Source organism: Pan troglodytes, chromosome 18, assembly GCF_028858775.2.
Source record: "Pan troglodytes isolate AG18354 chromosome 18, NHGRI_mPanTro3-v2.0_pri, whole genome shotgun sequence".
In the NCBI taxonomy this organism is placed as follows: domain Eukaryota; kingdom Metazoa; phylum Chordata; class Mammalia; order Primates; family Hominidae; genus Pan; species Pan troglodytes.
Window position 1 is genome coordinate 80,076,116 of NC_072416.2, and position 20,407 is coordinate 80,096,522.

General features: G+C 46.7%; 1 protein-coding gene across 12 annotated transcripts in view; it reads left to right on the plus strand.

The window, feature by feature from the left end:
• PLCG2 (phospholipase C gamma 2) overlaps window positions 1-20,407 on the plus strand; it is a 178,327-nt gene that overhangs the window by 134,279 nt on the left and 23,641 nt on the right. For all 12 annotated transcript variants that reach the window (XR_010152465.1, XM_001148089.6, XM_016930240.4 and 9 more), the window contains 7 exons: window positions 5,169-5,349; window positions 6,879-6,950; window positions 9,173-9,282; window positions 12,764-12,860; window positions 14,240-14,306; window positions 17,185-17,342; window positions 20,119-20,221. Coding sequence is in view for 11 of the 12 variants with exons in the window: in XM_001148089.6 (XP_001148089.4) it covers window positions 5,169-5,349; window positions 6,879-6,950; window positions 9,173-9,282; window positions 12,764-12,860; window positions 14,240-14,306; window positions 17,185-17,342; window positions 20,119-20,221 (788 nt within the window). In the remaining variant the exon portion in view is untranslated. The remainder of the gene's footprint in view (window positions 1-5,168; window positions 5,350-6,878; window positions 6,951-9,172; window positions 9,283-12,763; window positions 12,861-14,239; window positions 14,307-17,184; window positions 17,343-20,118; window positions 20,222-20,407) is intronic.

A 20,407-nucleotide genomic window follows, 5' to 3' on the forward strand; every position in this document is an offset into this window, starting at 1 on the left:
CTCCATCAGCTTCTGTCTCAGGTGGCTGTACCTTGTGCTGCCAGGACAGTGTCCGGCAGAAAGGATGGCCCCCTCCCGGAGCCAGGTGGCATGATTCTGACAGGCCATCTGGGGATGGGGTTGGGGTCACTTCAATGGGACCGCGTGAATGAAGAGGTTGGGTGGCTCCTCAGGTTGATTGCCTGACTTACATACACGCCCCATTCAGTTTGTGAGCCTGTCTTCCCCATGAGATTGGAGGTGTCTTGAGAATGGAAGTTTTTATTTTTTAGAAGTTAATAGATGTTTGTTGAGCACCTACTGTGTGCCGGGCCCTGTGCTGGGCTCCAGAAATGCAGGAGTGATAAAAACAGCCCAGTCCTTGCTCTCTCAGGCTAATGGTCTGGCAGGGATGAGAGACATCGCCTTACTCCAAGTGTTTCTTGCTTTTGACCTGTTCCTGCTTATGTAACATTGGCTGGGATGTAGTTGGTGGTCGGTGAATGCTGGCTCAGTGAGTCAATCAGCAAGGATGGCCGCTCCCCACCTCACCCCATGGCCCACTGTCAGGGAAGCTCAGTCCACACAGTGTTTCTCAAAGAGGTGAGGTGTGAGGACTGATCCTGTTGTATTTGGATGTTGAACTCCCCTGGTCTCTACCCACTGCATGTCTGTCTGGGACCCTAAGTCATTGTAACAATCAAAAATAACATCCCTGCCCCAGGACACACACTTTTTCAAACCCTCTCTGGTCAGGGTATGGGGTGGAGCGTCACTGTCCTTCACTGAGAAGCACTGAGGAGGTTTGAGCACATAAGGAAATCAGTGTAGTATTTTGTGATGAGTGCTACAAAGGGATTGGTCAGGCAGGGTGGTGGAGGGTGGGTAGCTCTCCAGGGCAACGGATGGGGAATTTGGACCAGGCAGTAGGGGAGCACAGGTCTGCAGGAACTTCTCCTTGCCCTCTACATATTTGTAAAGTGCCTCTCCTGTGCCAGGCACTGTTCTGGGCTCTGGGGATGTGTAATGAACTTCTGGATAGATTTCCCCAGTAGAGGAGAAACACCTGCTTTCAAATCCACAAAGGAAGTGTTGAGTTGTTGCCCGGCTGTGATTGGTGGAAGGCATCTCTTGGGCAGTGAAGCTGAGACCTCAGGCTGTGGCCGTGGCATCCACGCTCCAGGAGGTTGGAAGATACAACTCGTATTCCAGCCCTGTTCCCATCTCCCCTTCTGATTCTCTTTTCTCCCAGGGAAGTTAGTTGTGGGTTGATTTCAGTTATGTTTTCCAAACCACTCACTTACTGAGTCCTGCCTGAGTGCCAGACACTGTGCCGACAGCTTACCCTGAATCAGCTAATAGACGATGATCCTAATGCTCCCCATGTGACGGGGTTGTGGATCCCCGATGCTGTGGATCGGGAAGCTGAGGCTTAGGGGTTCCCTGTGGAAGGAGCCGGAACCTGACCTTGGCTCTGTACCTCGGCACCCCGGAGCCCCCCTGCCTGCCCTGAGGAGCTCTTATAAAAAGTTTTAAAATTAATTTTTAATTACATGAGTATTGCAGGAGGATATTCTCTCTATAAAAAATTAAGACATTACAGTGAAGGCTAAAGCCCCCTGTGGTCCTTCTAATCTCAGTAGAGAGGTCCTGGTAGAAAGCACAGTTTTCTAGCTGGTGTGTCCATCCAGACATTTAAAAAATATGTACATATTTATACATGTCTGTATCTATGGAAAATATATGGTGCCATTTTGTGTCTGGGTATTTTCATTCTATTTTTAGAAAATACAAATGGGATCATTCTGCAGCTTTTCTACTCAGCAGTGTTTCTTTTCTTTCCTCTGTTTTTTTAGAAGGAATAAATATTTAATAAAATATCACTGGAAATAAACCACTGAAGCAGAACTCTTCTAGCATTTTGTTTTTACAGGACTTTTTGACGAAATCACTTAAAGCAATATATTTTTTTTTCAAAAGATTGGAAATCCTTTTTTAAAAAAAGAAAAAAACAACGTTTTTTAAAATAAGAAAAAAATAAATATTTTAAAACAATAAAAAAGTCTCTCTATAGTGCAAAACATGCCTTTTCTTGATTTTTTTCCCTGCCATGCAAAATTGTTAAATGAGCAGTATGCCCATAGAAACTATGCCTCTAGATGCGTTTCCTAATTTATTTAATTGACAAATAAAAGTTGTTTATATGTCTCATGTACAACATGGTGTTTTGAAATATGTATACATGGTGAAATGGCTAAATTGAGATAATAACATATACACACACTTAACCATTTTTTTTTTTTTGTGGTGAGACTTAAAGTCTACCCTCAGCAATTTTCAAGAATACAGGACATATTTTTTTTTTTGAAATGGAGTCTTGCTCTGTCGCCCAGTCTGGAGTGCAGTGGCGTGATCTTGGCTCACTGCAACCTCCACCTCCTGGGTTCAAGCGAGTCTCCTGCCTCAGGCTCCTGAGTAGCTGGGATTACAGGCATGCACCACCGTGCCTGGCTAATTTTTGTATTTTTGGTAAAGGTGGGGTTTCACCATGTTGGCCAGGCTGGTATCGAACTGCTGACCTCTGGTGATCCACCCTCCTTGGCCTCCCAAAGTGCTGGGATTACAGGTGTGAGCCACCACGGCCGGCCAGGATTTTGTTATTGACTATAGTCCCTATGCTGTACCATAGATGTCTTGCACTTACTCCTCTTCTCTAACTGAAATTTTGTATCCTTTGACCAACATATCCCCAACCCTCCCTACCTCCCCCTGCCCCGGACCCTGGTAGCCACCATTCTACTCTCCACTTCCGTGAGTTTAAACCTTTTTAGGTTTCACGTATGAGATCCTGTGGTATTTGTTTTTCTGTGCCTGGCTTATTTCACACAGCACAATGTCCTCCAGGTTCATCCATGCTGTTGCAAATGACAGGCTTTCCTTTTTTTTTTTTTAAAGCAAATGGTATTCCATTATGTAAATGTACCACATTTTCTTTATCCATTTATCTGTTGATGGGCAGGCTGATTCTACACCTTGGCTATGGTGAATGGTGCTATGAACATGGGAGTGCAGCTTTCTCTTTGACATATTGATTTCCTTTCCTTCAGATATATACCAAGAAGTGGGATTGCTGGATCCCATGGTGTTCTATTTTTAATTTTTTGAGGAACCTCTGTACTGTTTTCCATAGTGGCTATGCTAATGTACAGTCCCACCCACCAGGTGCAGGGGTCCCCTTTTCTCCACATCCCCACCAGCACTTCTCCTTTAGCTAATAGCCATTCTAACAGGTGTGAGGTGACATCTCATAGTGGTTTTAATGTGCATTTCTCTGATGATTAGTGATGTTGAACATTTTTTACGTAACTGTTGGCCATTTATGTATCTTCTTTTGAGAAATGTCTATTCAGATCCTTTGTCCATTTTTAAAAATTTTTTACTTTTTTAGATGGAGTCTTGCTCTGTTGCCCAGGCTGGAGTGCAGTGGTGTGATCTCAGCTCACTGCAAGCTCCGCCTCCTGGGTTCACGCCATTCTGTTGCCTCAGCCTCCCGAGTAGCTGGGACTACAGGCGCCCGCCACTGCACCCAGCTAATTTTTTGTATTTTTAGTAGAGACGGGGTTTCACCATGTTGGCCAGGCTGGTATCGAACTCCTGACCTCAAGTGATCTGCCTGCCTTGGCCTCCCAAAGTGCTGGAATTACAGGTGTGAGCCACCACGCCCGGCCTTTGTCCATTTTTAAATTGGGTCATTTATTTTCTTACTATTGAGCTGTTTGACTTCCTTATATATTTTGGATATTGACCCCTTACCAGATGTTCAGTTTGCAGATGTTTTTCCCATTCTGTAGGTTGTTTCTTTACTCTGTTGATTCTTTCCTTGGCTATGTAGAAGCCTCTTAGTTTGATAAAATCCCATTTATCCACTTGCACTTTTGTTGCCTGTGCTTTTGGGGTCATATCTGAAAAATAATTGCCCAGACCAATGCTAGGGAGGTTTTCCTCTCTGTTTTCTTCTAGTAGTTTTACAGTTTCAGGTCTTATGTTTAAGTCTTTAATCCATTTTGAGCTGCTTTTATTGTTTATGGTGTGAGATAATGGTCTAGTTTTCTTCTTTCGAAATTGCTATTATTTCTATATAGGAATTTATTTTGAAATTCTTTTAATTTTTTTAAATCTAGGTTTCCCAACCCTACTTATTTAACAGACTGTCCTTTCCCCCTGGTGTGTTCTAGACATCTTTATTGAAGATCAGTTGACTGTAAATGCATGGATTTATTTCTTGGCTATCTATTCTGTTCCACTGGTCTGTGTGTCTGTTTTTATGCCACTGTCGTGCTATTTTTATTACTGTAGCTTTGTAGTATATTTTGAAGTAAGATAGTGTGCTATCTCAAGCTTTGTTATTTTTGCTCAAAATTGCTTTGGCTATTTGGGGTAGACATTTTTAAAAAGACCCTCTTGGCTGTAAACTTAGGGTCAAAAATATTTTTCCAGATGTTTCTGTCTTGCTGATAAAAGCTAATAAAACCAAGGAGGCTCTTCTGTTTTGGATTTTTTCTGCTTCATGTTTCAAACAGATGAAGGAATGAAAGACTTGTTTCTTTTTTAAAAAAAAAAAGTCACTGTTTTGCTAGTTGAGTCACCGAAGACAAGATTTAATAATTTTGAGGTGGGGGGGGATTGGCAAACATTTTCTGTGAAGGACCACAGAGTGAATATTTTAGGTTTTGCAGGCCATATGGTCTCTGTTGCAGCTACACAACTCTGCTGTTACAGTGTGAAAACAGCCCCAGACAATGTATAAACAAATGAACTGTAGCTGTGTTTCAATAAAGCTTTATTTATAAAAGCAGGTGGTGGGACAGATTTGGCCTACTCTTGACCTAGTTCCCTAGGAAGCTCCTAAAGTCAAGTCCTGTAGTTGGGGAGGAGAGGAAGGGTAAGAGGAGCTGTTGAGTCACTCGGCCATATTTCTTCTGAGACACAGATTCTTCTAGATCTGTTTTGAAAATACCCACATCACTGTTTTCTTATTGTCTTGTATTCCATAGGAGGACTATACCCTGTTTATTTACCTACTTCTCTAAGGCTGGATAACTAGGTTGTATCTAATCAGTAGGGTTTGTGTAAAAATTGTTTGGCCACCAGGATCTTGGCATGTCAACCCTGTGTTCTTCCCGCTCCAGGGCTAGGGGCAAGGTAAAGCATTGTCGCATCAACCGGGACGGCCGGCACTTTGTGCTGGGGACCTCCGCCTATTTTGAGAGTCTGGTGGAGCTCGTCAGTTACTACGAGAAGCATTCACTCTACCGAAAGATGAGACTGCGCTACCCCGTGACCCCCGAGCTCCTGGAGCGCTACAATATGGTAGGTGGTGGACTCCCTTGTGATTTGGTGGGATTTCTTGTCTGAGGTTGTAACTCATCTGTTCATGAATTCAGCAAACCTCTGAGTATTCACCATGTGTCTGATACTGCTGTAGGTCCTGGGGATACAAATTGAACACAACAAAGACCCTGCCCTTGTGCTGCTTATAGTGTAGTGTTGGGGAGATGCAACAAATGACATTTAAAATATCCATAGCATGTGCCAGATGGTGATGAGTGCTATGGAGAAAAACACTGGGCAGGTGGATAAGAGGGTACAGAGTGATGGGGAAGGGGTCGAAGTTTTCAGAGGGTGGTCTAGGAAGATCTCACTGAAAAGGAATGAGCCATGTGGGTATCTTCTGGAGGAAGAGAGGATAGCAAGTGCAAAGGTCCTGAGGTAGAAGCCTGCCTGGAGGCACCAAGAGGAAGTCAGCATGGCTGGAATCAAGCCAGCCCAGGTGGGGGAAGAGCTAAATAAGGACGAGGGTTCACAGGTGACTTATCATGCAGGGGCTCATAGGCCATTGTAAGGCCCTGGCTTTTTCTCTGAGTCACTGGAGAGTTCTGGGTGCAGGAGAGACCTGATATGATTACTTTGTCTCCATTCCTACCACATAGGTCATTAATTTATTGAAGAGAGATTTATGGCATCCCGATCATGTGCCAAGGACTGTTCTAGATACTAGGAGTACTGTGGAACAAAATCTGCTTTGGGAAATTTAGGTTCTGGAGAGGAGAGACAGATAATATACACGATTAAGATGTTTTCAGGTAGCATGAATATAATAAAGCAAAGAAAACAGGATGGTGTGAAAAGGGGTGGACACTACCTTAGGCTGTGGGAGTGGAGATCAGAGAAGGCCACCTTAAAAGGGGAGAAATGTGAGCCGAAACATGGAAGACAGCAGTGAATGGGATCCGGGGAGAAGTGAATGAAGGGGTGACTCTAGGTAGAGGAGTGGCCACATCACAAGCCCTAAGGTGACATGAGGAACAGAAAGAAGAGTTAGAGAGGAACAGAGAGGGGGTGGGGGTGGATCTTGTCGGTGGTGTGCTAGTAAATGTTCAAACAGCTCTGAGCGGGGTAGGGGAAGGCACTGGTTTGTAGCATTTGCCAGATTCCATGGTGTAAATACTTCCATGGAGGTCAGTTTCAAGTTGTTGATGTGCTGTCGTTGAACCTGGAACGTGGAGTCAGGAAGTGATGTACACAGTGGGCTTTTGTGAGCCGGGAGGTCACTCCAGCACACCGTCGGATCTTAGGATTTGTGCTTTTACAAAGGAACGCAGTGCCTGGCACGCAGCTGGCCAGGGCAGGGCCTCTCTGATTTTGGGTTAGTTTCCAAGTCTGGGGACCTTCTTTATAGCTTCTTCCTGTGTCTACTCATGGGCCAAAAGAAAATTCTATGAGGTTTCAACTCCTCTATCAAAGGATAGGTAACCATAAGGAAGCCTAGAACCCTTGTTATATGTAAGGGCTATTCTAGGAGCATGGATTATTCCATTTCTTTCTTTCTTTTTTTCCAGGAAAGAGATATAAACTCCCTCTACGACGTCAGCAGAATGTATGTGGATCCCAGTGAAATCAATCCGTCCATGGTACAGTGCCGAACCTCCAATTCACATGATTTTGGAGTCACGAGGCTGATGTGGATTCCATCTTGTTCCCATGGCAGTTATAACAGGGCAAGGGAAGACTTTGGAAAACCTGGCCAAAATAATTTCTTTTTTTTTTTTTTTTGAGAAGAAAGGATGATTGACAATATCAAGCCTAGTTTCAGGGAAAATGTTAATAGAATTCCATCCAAATGCAACAGTGTTTTGCTAAAATTCTGAGGTTTGACGAACCACCTTTGGGCCAAATGGCTTCTAATTAAAAGTCTTGCAGATGTTTTTTGCTCGCTGACAGAGCCCGTGGTGTTTTTAAATTCCATTTGGTTCACTGACCTCCTTGCAGTGCAAATGCTATCTCATATTCCCACCCTGACTCTGTTGTGTAATTTCATGCAGGTAGGGATGGATTTTACTTTCAGCCCTCGGCTCCTCCTTGCCATGGTTTCATCTCAAATTTAGTTTGAGCTGGCAGAGGAAGAACCGCAGCGAATTTTCTGTTTGGGGGCCATGTGGCACACAATTAGTGTACAACGCTCACTTAGGAAGGGGCCCTGCTTGTGGGCTCTGTTGAAATCCAGAGATGACTTTCTTTTTCAAAAATTTATAATCCATGGCCAATGCAGATCTGTTTCAGAAAGAAATGAAATCTTGAAAAGTTGTGGGCAAATTGAGCTGTGTGTGAAATGCATTAAGAGACCTTAGTAGCAAAAACTTCTGTTAGTAGTGAAGGATGTTTTGGTGATGAGAACAGTCACCTCTCTAACTGATGACTGTTCCTTCCTGTGGCCTTGGAGACTGGCTCTGGTCCTTATATCCACCCTTGAAGCAGGATACGCAAGTAGAGGCTGCTCTGTTTGCAGGTGGGGGAGAGAAAGGCAAGGGTACTGCTTAGCCTCTGGCCTCCAGCTGCAGATCCCTGTGGCAGAGCTCCTAGAACCCACATTGCTTCTTATGAAACATCATGAACTATGGCACTAACTCACATTGATGGATCCAGTTCTGGGCTGAGCCACTTAAAACAGCTGGTCGATGTGGGGCAAATTACTTTCTCTCTCTGCATCTCAGTTTTCTCATCTGCAAAATGGGCATACTCATATAACTACTTACCTGTTATGGTTGTTTAAGGATTAAAGGAGATACCTTAAGGCTTGGAACAATGCTTTAGCGATACTATAGTTAGCACTTAAGAAGTGCAAGCTGTTGTCAGTTTTCTCATTATACACATGATCTCATTTAGTAGTCGTAACAACCCTGTGAAATATATAAAAATTTAATTCCCATTTCACAGACGGGGAAACTGAGGATCAGAGACACTCAAACTTATATCATTATTCAAGGGCAGAGCAATGATTTGAACCTACATATCTGACTCTGTAGCCTGTGTGCTGAGGAAAAATTTTACTGGGTTCCCTGTGAAATTCCTGTTCCCATTTCCTTTGGGTGGGAGGAGAAGGAAGCTGCTCATTTAAACAGGTTTGACAACGTCAAAGCTTTTCCCACTAATATTTGCTTGCCGTGTGGGTGTTCATTTATGCCTGCCAGGCAGAAAGCATGAAAGCAAATTCATTGAAGAAAATTTCTAACCAAGGAAGTTCTATCTTATTTAGTTCTGTGAACAGAGACCACCTTTTGATGAATTTCATGGAGGAGAAGCTCAGTTACTCTTGCAAAATGTCAGCGTCCTGCAGGAGTGTAGATAGGGGACTGCTGACCTACAAAAACAGAACAGTGAGGCCCTCAGGACAGGCAGGAAGAATGGGGTTGCCCTTGAGCTTCTGGGAGGCTTGCTGAGCACCGGCACTGTGATGACGGTCTCGGCTTAATCTAAAAGGCATGTCCTTTCTTTGTTGAGGAAATTGAGCAATATTGTGTCACTACAATATAGGGTCACTCCCACCCTAACCCTAAGCCTAACCCTAACCCCAGCCCTAAACCCTAGCCCCAAACCCTAACTCCTAACCCCTAACCCTTAACCCCAACCCAGGTACCCTTGGCTCTGACTAGGCCAGTTCTCCTTCACTCCCTGGTGGCTTTTTGGGGCCTTGGATCCTTTGCAATGCCAGTCCCTCTCCAGCAGATGACTTTGTAACCTTGGCCTGAAGCCTCCTGCTCCCCAGTGAGAAGAACCAAATGGTACCTGGGAACGCAGCCGCCTCCCTCCCCTCCTGTCCCTGGCCTGACCTTTTCCTTCTTGTTTTCCCTGAAAGCCTCAGAGAACCGTGAAAGCTCTGTATGACTACAAAGCCAAGCGAAGCGACGAGCTGAGCTTCTGCCGTGGTGCCCTCATCCACAATGTCTCCAAGGAGCCCGGGGGCTGGTAAGGCTGAGTGGAGGCTGGGCTGCTCGGCAGGCGGGCTTGACTTGTCCCTTCTTGGTGATAAGACTCAGGTGCTGGCCAAGTCTGACCCCCTTTGTCATCCTGGGCTAGCTTTGACCTCTTGTGTTAAGTCCCTTTTTAGGAAGGTGGCTTGGTGCATGCTCTATTTGAGAAAATGGATAAACAACAATATTAACAGGTATCAACATATCATATCATATATTGTATATTATTATAATTACAACAGCAGCTACCATTTATTGAAGTCTTACTAAGTGGCAAGCAGTCTGCTAATTGCTTTCCATGCATTGTCTAACCAAATCTTCAACCAAATCTTCATTACTCCCTGTGACAAAAGATGCGGCGAATGAGACTTTCCAAGTCACACAAATAAATACTAAATACTAAATAGTTCAGGCGCTTTCCAATACACAAGACTGTGTGTTATTTCCAATTCAAATTCGTATGCTGTTCCATAGTCCCGTGCTGTGTGCAATGGCCACCATCCTGAATTGAAGGCAATACGTTTTTCGTGCAAAGGTACCTGGGTGTGCTAGGGTTTAGTTACCACTTCGCTTTTTAACCTTAGAAGAAAAATTCACTGCCCACTGATAGGTTTCCGGGCAAGTGGTTTTGTGGGGTGACTTCTGTCTGAGAGCAATAAGAACTTGCTCATAACAGTGAGCACTGGTTTAAGCACCTCATAGACTGGCATTTCTGCCTCCCACAAGATAACTGGACCTGGCTTAGGAATCTGAATAGCAGCATGCATGGAGTGCTTCTATGTGTCAAGCACTGTTTTAAGCACGTTTGAAATAACTCACTTCATTTGAAATAACTGAGTCTACATGATGACTGTAAAAGGTTGGTTCTGTTGTTACCTGCATTTTACCGATGAGGAAACTGAAGCCTTCAGAAGTGCAGTCACTTGTCCAGGGCCACATAGCAGGCTGAGATTTGAACCGCCAGGCCTTCTGACTCCAGAGCTTACACTCTTAACTCCATTCATCTGCTAAGTCCTTCCCTGTCCTCTTGCAAGATGCCTTAATCCAGGGATTATCAAACTTTTTCTTAAAATCAGGAGAACCTCATTGCAAACCAATTCATACCTAGATTCCACAGAATCAAAGATGCAGCCGAGTTACCCGTTGAACTGGAGTGGGGGCGTAGAATTGCCCTGTTTGGCCTCCTTGCTGACATTGCTGTTCCTACTGCAGCCCCTGATGCTTCCCCTTGGAGGCTCCCAGACCCAGTTTGGCAACCACAGTGTTGTCCGTCTGCTTCTCCCAGTTCAGAGGCTCGGCTTTGCCGAAGTCCCTCCACTCGAAGTGGCACAGAGTTGAGGTCTCTTCCAGGCACACTGGCGTTCCCTCGCTGTGCTCCTGTCCCTGCCTTGGTCAACATCCTGGTGCGCACTGGGTGGGTGACTAACAACATTTTTGGAGTTGTGGCTGGAGCCCAGGTGACTACTCCAAATCACGGTTTTCCATTCTGTGTGAGATGGCCTCATGCCTTTCTATGCCTCTGACAGGCAGTTCTCTGAATTTCGAAGGCTCTTGTCTTAAGAGACTGGCAGAAGTCCCTTTGGCAAGGGACTGTGGGCCGCCCAGCGGCTGTGGTCATTTCTCTCTCTGATGGCAGTAGTGCTACCTAGGGGGCTGCCTGTGTGAAACGGGCTTTTTTGCATACTTCCAAACTGGTTCCCTGTAGCTAGGGGACCAAACAATTATTGTCTGAACCAAGATGCTCCTGAGAGTGAAGAGAATGTAAAGTGCTCAGTCCTGGACAGATGGTATATATGATCGCTGTAAATACAGCCAGCCCTTGCCAGAAGTGGGTCTGGAGAAATGGTGCGGAGGGCGTGAAAAGGGCTTACAACCCGCAGTCCTGTGTCTCTGCTAGGTGAATTGGTAGCATCAGTCCTCACTCTGCTTATTCAGACCAAAAAATTGTTAAGTTCTTCCCACCACCACGGAGCACAGACTTGATTAAGATCCAGAAAGGTCAGCCGGGTGCAGTGACTTGCGCCTGTAATCCCAGCACTTTGGGAGGCCGAGGCGGGTGGATCACTTGAGGTCAGGAGTTTGAGACCAGCCTGGCCCACATGGTAAAACCCTGTCTCTACTAAAAATACAAAAATTAGCCAGGCATGGTGGCCCATGCCATAATCCCAGCTACTGGCGGGGATGAGGCAGGAGAATTGCTTGAACCCGGGAGGCGAAGGTTGCAGTGAGCTGAGATCGTGCCATGCACTCCAGCTTGGGGGACAGAGTGAGACTCTGTCTCAAAAAAAAAAAAAAAAAAAAAAACCAGAAAGATATCATATAGAGGGGAAGACAGATGTATAATTATACGTTAAGTATAAGATGTGGCTGCTCGGATGACTGTGGGGACAGGATGCCAGGGGACCACAGAGGAAGAGTGCTCAGTCTAGGGGGCAGTCAGGGAAGACTCCGTGGGAGAGGAAATGCCCAAGCTGAGTCTTAAATTAGTGGGGGGAAGTTGGGTACCAAGGGCATGGGCCAAGGCATGGAAGCTAGGCAGCATGGCAGGGGCATGATAGGGACGACGGGCCAGCTGGAGTCAACATCATGGAGAGTTAGGAGGTGATGTCTGGGAGTCCTGGGGTCAGACTGTGCTGGGCCGTGGCTGCCATGTTGAAGAGTCTGGGCTGGATTCTGGAGGCCCTGGGGAGCCATCATGTGGCGTGGTCAGAGGTGCATTTTGGAGAGTCCCTGGCTGCGGAAAATGGCTCAAGAGATGGGCAGGTTGAAGGAGGGGGTTTGCATGTCTGGGCACGGCCTTGCCGGGAGGAATCTTAGAGGTGCTCACCATCTGGTGGGGTCCAGGAACATTCATAGATGGATTATGTCCCGTGTTGTTAGTGTTATTATAAAGATAGGGAACAGTGTTTTAGCTGAATAATAATAAGAGCTAACACTATTGAGTATTTACTGTGTACTAGGTAGGCGCTGTCCCAAGCACTCAGCTTATGTTAATTTGGAGTCCTAATAAAACCCTCTGAGGGAAGCACTCATGTTTACCCATTTTTCAGATGGAGAGTCGGAGGCACAGAAAGCCTCCATGGTCAGTGGTAGAGCTGGAGTTTAATTCCAGCCTGTCTGCCTCCAGAACCACCTTCTCTCTAAATTCACAACCTCCCTGAAATAGGGGTGAACTTTTGTCTTGTATGGTCTCTGACTTCCACGTAAAGCATGGAAACTTTTGACTTGTGATCTTTGATTAAACATTAAGATCATGTGATGGGGGTAAAATCAGCCCCCAGTAACTCATTAGTAATTAAAAAATAAAAAGCAGTTGCCTTTGAGATGCTCCATTGTCACAGATAGTGACACTGGTCACTTGGCCACTTGCTGTCTGTCCCCATCAGAATTGAGCCAGCAGCCGGTTGCAGATGAGCAGTAGCGGGTAATTCATGCCACCTGGTGACAGCGCCCCCATGTCCTCTCTTCTTATCCAGGTGGAAAGGAGACTATGGAACCAGGATCCAGCAGTACTTCCCATCCAACTACGTCGAGGACATCTCAACTGCAGACTTCGAGGAGCTAGAAAAGCAGGTGAGTCCCCCTCTTCGATCCTCTTACAGGAAGAAGGGATCTGCAGGTCCAGTTTTTCAGGGAGCTGTGCCATCTCAGTGGGTGAATTTTTCCATGTGCTGCTTGTGGTCTCTGTGGAGCTCTGGATCAGGGAAGACACAGTGATGATAGGGAAATTGAGATTGAGTTGTTGTGGGTGAGTTGCTGTGACAAGCCGGCCGTGTTTTAATCAGGTTGTGCTGGGCTTGGAAGGATTTGAATGTGCAGGAGAATTCCCGCTGGAGTGAAAGTGACCAAATGGGGAATTTGTCCTTTGCTTAAGCAACTTGCAGATGAAACACATTTATATTGGACAGCCAGACATTGAGAACGTGCTTGGGGCGAGTAAGCAAGTGGGCCTAACCAGAGGTGAGATGAGGCCTTCCTGGTGACTTTGCAAACCTGGTGGTTGTTCCCTCACCGCCTCTTGTTTAGAGAGCAGCCACTTTCAGTGTGCTGGCACTCCATCAAGGATGATATCTTTGTAATGAGGATTTTAAGATCCCGTTAGACCCCCAGGTATTTATTTTCTAAGGGAGGTAGGGCAATCTGGGAAGGCTTCCTGGAGGAAGGAGGATTTGACCCTTAAAAGTCAAGTTAGAGTTCAACAGCAAGAGACTGGCAGAAGAGAGGTGCAAGTGGGAGGTACAGTCTAAGCAAAGGTGTGGCAGTGGGAATGTGGTTGTGTTCCGTGTGCTTGGGCTGAGGCAGAGACTGGAAGCCCTTGCTTCCTCTGTACTGAGTTGCCCTTACCTGTACATCAGCATTTACCTGGTGCAGGGGGTGGGGGTTGGGGTGGTGCAGGCAAGGAGTGGATGCCTGGTTCTGCCACCTCTCCTAAGCCCAGGATATTCTTCATCTCAGCCAGACCCCGGGATGGTTCAAGTGTGCAATGGGAGGCAGAGCTGGAAGGGGTGATGGGGGCTCTGAAAGTCTTAAAAGCCAGGTCATAGAGCATGGGTGTTGCTTCCACAGGACATGGGGAGCCACAGAAGGTTCTTGAGCTGGGCTTTAGTAGGCAAAATAGTCTCATTTTCTAATAAGGTCAGATAAATAGTCTAGGATGTGTTTTGAAACCAGATCTGAGGAAGCATTATGAAACCTGTTCTAGAATTCACAAGGCACGTTTTTACGGATTGGAAAATGAAACTCCGAACCTCCCGGCCCCCTCTCCCCGCCAGGTCCCTATCAGCTCCATGCTTCATTATTTAGCTCTCTCCCCATGGACGTATCTGGTAATGAAAATGCATTTTAAACAGTTCCACAGGCAGTGTCTCTGCTAAACGGTGTGCTTTGGAAACGGGTTTTCTTTTTATTATTCCCGTTACAACTAACGTGAGTTATGTCTTGTTTCTTCACAGATTATTGAAGACAATCCCTTAGGGTCTCTTTGCAGAGGAATATTGGACCTCAATACCTATAACGTCGGTACGTGCACACATCATCTTAGCCTGGATTTCCACCCCTATCCCCCATGGGCTGACCTCAGCCCCGCCCTACACAGGGAGGTGGCTGACACAGGGTCCTGTCTTGAATGCCAGCTCCTTCCCTGGCTGAAGCTGAGTATTTAGGTCAGGCTGGTCAGTGAGTATGATGCTATGTCTGCTATTAATCTCTACTAAAACTGTAAGTGCTAAAACAAGGTCTCGTACATAAGTGCTAGATGGTGGTTAGCGGATATTATTACCAACGTCACTCTTATTATTTCAGGATCCATCTGTGTTTCCCATGCGTTGCGAAGGAAAGCTGAGCTGTCAGCCTGGCTGAAATGCAGCGTGGAGTTGGGAGTCTCGGGTTCTAAACCCAGCTCTGCCTCTCTGTCGCTATGAGACTACAGGCCTGTCACTTCTCCTCTTTGAACCTCTGCTTCCTGGTTGCTCGGCTGGGGCCCAGGAAACCCAGCCCGCCCACGTTGACCATGCTGCAACGGGATGTGAAGGCGTGGCCCCAAGGCTAGGCTTGTCCAGTGGTGGCCGGGGTCTGATGTGTGCTGGGTTTCCTGGGTCTTGAGCCTGCCTGCTTTGAAGTGGGTGTGGTGCAGCTCCCATGTGAAGGGACTCTGTAGCGGGCCTCCTTGTTCTGGGCAGCCCATGACCCTCCCTGGGCAGGCATGGGCATGGTCCCCTAGGACTCAGGTGACAGCAGCCCCAGGAACTTCCTGCTTCTATTGCCAATGCTCTGCTTTACACATTCATTCATTTATTATTATTTCTTTTCGCGATAGAGTCTCGCTGTGTCACCCAGGCTGGAGTGCGGTGGCGTGATCTTGGCTCACTGCAACCTCTGCCTCCTGGATTAAAGTGATTCTCCTGCCTCAGCCTCCTGAGTAGCCGGGACTACAGGCATGGGCCACTGCGCCTGGCTAATTTTTGTATTTTTAGTAGAGCTAGGGTTTCGCCATGTTGGCCAGGCTGGTCTCAAACTGCTGACCTCAAGTGATCTGCCTGCCTTAGCCTCCCAAAGTGCTGGGATTACAGGCATGTGCCACCATGCCCAGCCTGCTTTCCACATTTATAACCTGCTTCTTTACCTTTACAATGATCCAGCAGGATAGGTAGGAGAGGGATTCTTTGCTCCGATTACCAGATGAGAAAATCAAGGTCCTAAGTGACCGACCACCACATGTGCTGAGGTCCTTTGGGCAGGGGGGTGCAGGATCCCTGCATCCACTTCTGGTGCTCTTTGTATCATCTTCCCCCATCCCTGTATCTGCAGAGCAGAGGCAGATGGCTCAGTGGTTCTGAGTAGAAATCTTGGAGTCAGGTTTGAACTGAGCCTCAGTTTTACTACTACTAGCTATATGACTTTCCACATGTTACTTTCTCTTAATGAGCCTCAGTTTTGCCTCCTGCAAAATGGGCCTAGGAAAAGCAGGGTGCCTTTAGTCTCAGCTACTCAGGAGGCTGAGGTGGGTGGAACCCTTGAGCCCCAAGAGTTTGAGACGAGCCTGGATAATGTAGCAAGACCTCAAAATTAAAAAAATAAAATAAAATAAAGAGGCAGTACATGTAATCTGCTTAGAATATTGCCTGGTATATAAGAGCTCAGAAATCTTAGCTACTAATATTATTTGGCAGATAAGTGTCCCTGTCATAATCTTTTCCTCTCTGTAAGATCCTTTCTCTGTGTCTACAGAACCCACGCCACATTTCTCTCCTAGTTTCTGGTGACTCTTTGGTGTTTTTGGCTCATGGCTGCATTCTTCAGTCTCCACATTTGCCTGCACATGGCTTTCTCCCTTGTGTCTGCATCTGTTTTTAAAGCCATTTAGCTGGGTGTGGTGGCTCATTCCTGTAATCCCAGCACTTTGGGAGGCCAAGGTGAGTGGATCGCTTGAGCTCAGGAGTTTGAGACCAGCCCTGGGCAACATGGCAAAACCCCTCTCTACAAAAAATACAAAAATTAGCCAGGCTTTGTGGTGTGCACCTGTGGTCTCAGCTACTAGGGAGGCTGAGGTGGGAGGATCGCATGAACTTGGAAGGTGGAGGCTGCAGGGAGCCAAGATCGCACCACTGCACTTCAGCCTGGGTGACAGAGTGCCACCCTGTCTCAAAAAAAAAAAAAAAAAAGCCATTTAAATTATTTATTCTTTATATGTAAAAGATTATATGTAACAACATAGAAAATTATGCACAATATGCTAAGTGAAACAGTTCACAAATTTTTATGTATTGTATGTAAACATTTTGTAAAAATGCCAAGTTGTTTAGCTATATTTTAAATCTTTTTAAAATGAACGTGTATTGTTTTAGTAATTTGTAAAAAATATTTATGATGAGTGTAAAAAGCATTTTCTAATTGGTCAACCAAAAAGATATTCAGTGTTTCTTTTGATCAAGATGAACACGTGTCTATAACTAAAGTGGACAAGAGGGTATTTTTTTCAGGTTCTCTCATGCATTTTAATGTTTTTTTTTTTTTTTTTCCTGCATCTTAAGTGTCCCTCTCCTTTCTCTTATAAGGATACTCATACTTGTTGGATGTTGGAATTGCCCTAAATCCAAGATAATCTCATATTGAGATCCTTAACCTAAATACATCTGCAACGACCCTATAAGGTCCCATTCACAGGTACTGGTGACCTGACACATCTTTTTGGAGGACCCTACTGAATCTACTGCATCCCTTGAGTAGTCATCTGTGATGTGTACTTACCCCGATGGAAAGTAGACGTCCCCATCATTGCTAACCGTGGTCATAGCAGTGGTGGTTGGTCCATGAGAGAAACGGCTCAGGCAGGGTGCAGTCTGGTCTTTGTGGCCCTCTAATAGGCTGATTGGGACATTTCTTATTCTCTTACCCCAAGTGAAAGCCCCTCAGGGAAAAAACCAGAAGTCCTTTGTCTTCATCCTGGAGCCCAAGAAGCAGGGCGATCCTCCGGTGGAGTTTGCCACAGACAGGGTGGAGGAGCTCTTTGAGTGGTTTCAGAGCATCCGAGAGATCACCTGGAAGATTGACACCAAGGTAGGCACCTGCTCACCCGGGTGCAGGTGGGCCTGGCATTCTGAGGGCTCTGGTGCTCAGCTGGGACTGTGGGTGGGTCCAGGCAGCAGGATGAGCAGGCCCAGGTCCTACTCAGAATTCAGGAAGGAGACCAGGTGGATTCAGACAATTGGAGCACCTCTTGTTAGAGAGAGGCAGGGGTAGTGGAGGTGCCCTGGGAAGGTGGGTCTGGTTGTCTGGTTTGAACCTTCAGAAGGCTGAGTGCCTGCAGCAATGCTCATTGATGATGTCTTTGCGGCCCTACATATCTTACCAAGGAAGTTACTGCCTTCCTCATTTTGAATATTTTCTTTCTAAGTATCATGTAAAGCAGTCTGGATCCTCCCCACAGAAAACGTTCACTGAGCTCACCTGCCTGGAGCTGGAATGGGCTCTGGGAACATAGCAAATCAGCGAGACCCGGTTCTTTCCGGTGGAGGAACTTCCCCTCTAGATGGGAGTGACCTTTTCAGGGCTGTCCTACCTGAAGTACTAGTCTCTGGCTGGAAGTGTTTTGGGAAGGTGTGAGCTTCTGGATAAGAATAGGAGGTCTGGAATTGGGCAGACTGGAGTTTGCATCCTGGCAGGGCTGGACCCTGGGCAAGTAACCACACTTCTCTGGGCCTCAGTTTCCTTGTCTGCAAAATGAGGAGCCAAATTCCTAACTCACAAATACTTAATCATTGCCTTGTCATTATATCAGAGCGACATGGGAAAGTGCCACCCTGTCTTCGATGATGGAGTAAGGGCTGTCTGTTCTTGTGGCTGCAGAACTGGAAAGAAATTGTAGGGTTTCCCATGGACCCATTTGTTTCTAAGGTAGAACTTGACCCAAAGGGCTGATTAAAGCCTTCCTGGGGCCTCTTGTGCCCTCTGACTTCTGGCTATAGTCAGTCAGTCTCTCCTCCAAGATAGTCACCCACCAGTGGCCAGGTCATTTTTTTCCCCTTGGGAGGGCCTCACATCTTGGCCAGTCCCTGGTCACGAGAGGATCCTTGACTCACTCAACTCTTCTGCAGGGAAGTGTCCTCTTTAGGAGACTTTGCAGAGGGGACTGGTCCATGGGTGCCCTCGCTGGTGGGGCATCGTCTTTCGCTGACCCAGGAGCTCCTGGGGGCCTTCCCTAGGGCTCCTAATTCTTCCCATGGCTTTTCACACCACCAGCCATGGGGGAGGAACCATGAGCTTGTAGCCAGCTGCGCTGTCCTTCTGGCTTTCCCAATGAAACCATCTCTTCTGCCCTCCAGTGTCTCTGATGCCACAGTACAGCTCTGAGGCACAGGGGGGTGCCACGACCCTGAGGTTTATTTAAAAAATCTCCAAATAGTGCATTCCAGCTCTCTCTACTTTGCTTAATGTGGGAAAGTGTTATTTCCCTAGAAGGCTCTGTCTCTCCCCTGCCTCACACCTCCTCTCCTGCCGCGTGAAGGTTTCTGAAATGAAGCTGAGCTGTTCAAGGTTGCTGTTGGCGGCCTTTGGTCTGCATTCCTCTCTAACTGGTTTTTGTATTTACTGAGATTTCATGAGAATGATTTTTAAAGTCCTGTTATTACATCTGAGGGGTAAAAAAACTGGGACAGTAGAGTTGACGGAGTTCCCACACTGGGGCACAGCTACCCCTTTTGGGGAGCTGGTGTTGGGGAGCAAAGGAAGAAGGCCCCATCCCACTCTTGGGAAACCGGCGGCAGATAAACTCTTTGCTCACTGCCAGGACCTCTGCCTGTCCCTAAGTGCCCGCATTGTTACACGGTCTGTAGCCACCTCATCGATGGCAGAGGGCAGTCACAAAATCCTTCTAGTTAGTGGGTTTCCAGAGCCTCACCAACTGTATTGTGACTTCCCATTCTGAGATGGCCTGAGGGGTGACAGCTGCAGGCCTGGAGAGTAATTGTCATGCAGTTTTTTGTTTTTTTTTTTGAGACAGAATCTCACTCTGCTGCCCAGGCTACTCAACTTCTTTGTTAAATGGAGATAATTCTCCCTGTCAGGGTGTGGATTGACTTTGGTAATATCCATCAAGTGCTTAGCCTGTGACGGCTAGAGCTAAGCACCCCCCAAACAGTGACCATTATTATCTAAATATTCTCTCAAGGTCCCCCCTTGGCCAATAAAAGTCTGATAGAATTTGGGGAGGCCCAACAGGGTTGCCTGCTTTGGGGTGAAGTGAGAAGCTCATCCTTACAGGCAAGGAGTTAGATTTGATGGTGGGTCTTCTGAAGGGAGGTACCTCCTGAGTCCATGGCACATGGCCTGGGCACTGGGTAGTGGTCCCCTTGGACAGAGTCCTGATGGGCAGTCAGAGCTGGGGAGCAGGCGTGCAGGTTTTGAGGGTGCAGGGGATAGAGAGTTATGACAAGGATGCTGGGGTCCACAGAGCCCACGAGGATTTGAAGAACTAGAATTTGAGACACTCTAACAAGTGTGGCTTTAGGGGAGGGGACAGGAGGCAGAGTTAAAGACAGAGGGGTGGTGACAGAGAAGAGCCCCCTTCCATCCTGACCTCACCTATATTTGAGGGCTGTGGCCAGGACTGAGCTGCACACCAAAACCTCGTGGAAACAGCTTTGTCGAGAATTTTCACAGTGAGAGGAAGAAACGAGAGGGGCAGGGTTGTCTTCAGGAAAGGAAAACATTCAACCATATTAAAGATCCGAGTGTGCAAGAAAGCAAAGTGGGGATGGAGGAGGAAAAATGCAGGGCGAGCTGGGAAGATGGGATTTCTCAGGGGCGGGCACTAAAGACAGTGAACTCCAAACAGGAGAACAACATGAAGTACTGGGAGAAGAACCAGTCCATCGCCATCGAGCTCTCTGACCTGGTTGTCTACTGCAAACCAACCAGCAAAACCAAGGACAACTTAGGTAACATCTTTCCCAAGAACGTGCCCTATAACTGCAATGAAAACTTAACTTCCTTTAGAGTCTGATATTTTCAGAGAGGGCACAGAGTGCATTCTCTCGTTCTTAACTACTCCCAGTAGATGGCCCCACCTTGGGTTTGTCCTCCGAGTGAGGGAGCTGGTGGAAGAAGCTTTTTTGGTGTATTAG